This window comes from Cariama cristata, unplaced genomic scaffold (genome assembly GCF_000690535.1).
Source record: "Cariama cristata isolate BGI_N322 unplaced genomic scaffold, ASM69053v1 scaffold24267, whole genome shotgun sequence".
Lineage (NCBI taxonomy): Eukaryota > Metazoa > Chordata > Aves > Cariamiformes > Cariamidae > Cariama > Cariama cristata.
In genome coordinates this window covers 1-278 of record NW_009625261.1, presented here as the reverse complement: position 1 = coordinate 278, position 278 = coordinate 1, and the positions used below count along the sequence as shown (strand labels likewise).

General features: G+C 72.7%; 1 protein-coding gene across 1 annotated transcript in view; it reads left to right on the top strand.

Annotated features, from left to right (window-relative positions):
• Positions 1 to 274, top strand: part of C1QTNF5 (C1q and tumor necrosis factor related protein 5) — a gene marked incomplete at its 3' end in the record, with an annotated part of 992 nt that extends 718 nt beyond the window's left edge. Inside the window, exon 2 of the mRNA XM_009703550.1 lies at positions 114 to 274. Coding sequence (XP_009701852.1) covers positions 114 to 274 — 161 coding nt within the window. The remainder of the gene's footprint in view (positions 1 to 113) is intronic.
• Between the last annotated feature and the right edge of the window lie 4 nt (positions 275 to 278).

The window sequence follows — 278 nt, the reverse complement described above, 5'->3', positions numbered from 1 at the left end:
CCCGGGTGGGATTGGGGCTGGGCAGGGGGGCTGGGGGAGCTCAGATGGCGGGGGGCCGTCCTGGTGGCGGTAGCAGCTTAGAGGTAACCCTGTCCCTCTCCTGCCTGCCCCAGGAGCGCCCGGTCCCCGCGGGGAAGTGGGCAGCCCCGGCATTGATGGCATGCACGGTGAGAAGGGGGCGCAGGGCGAGTGCGCGGTGGCCCCCCGCTCAGCCTTCAGCGCCAAGCGCTCTGAGTCGCGCAGCCCACCGCTGGCTGACCAGCCCATCCGCTTCGACG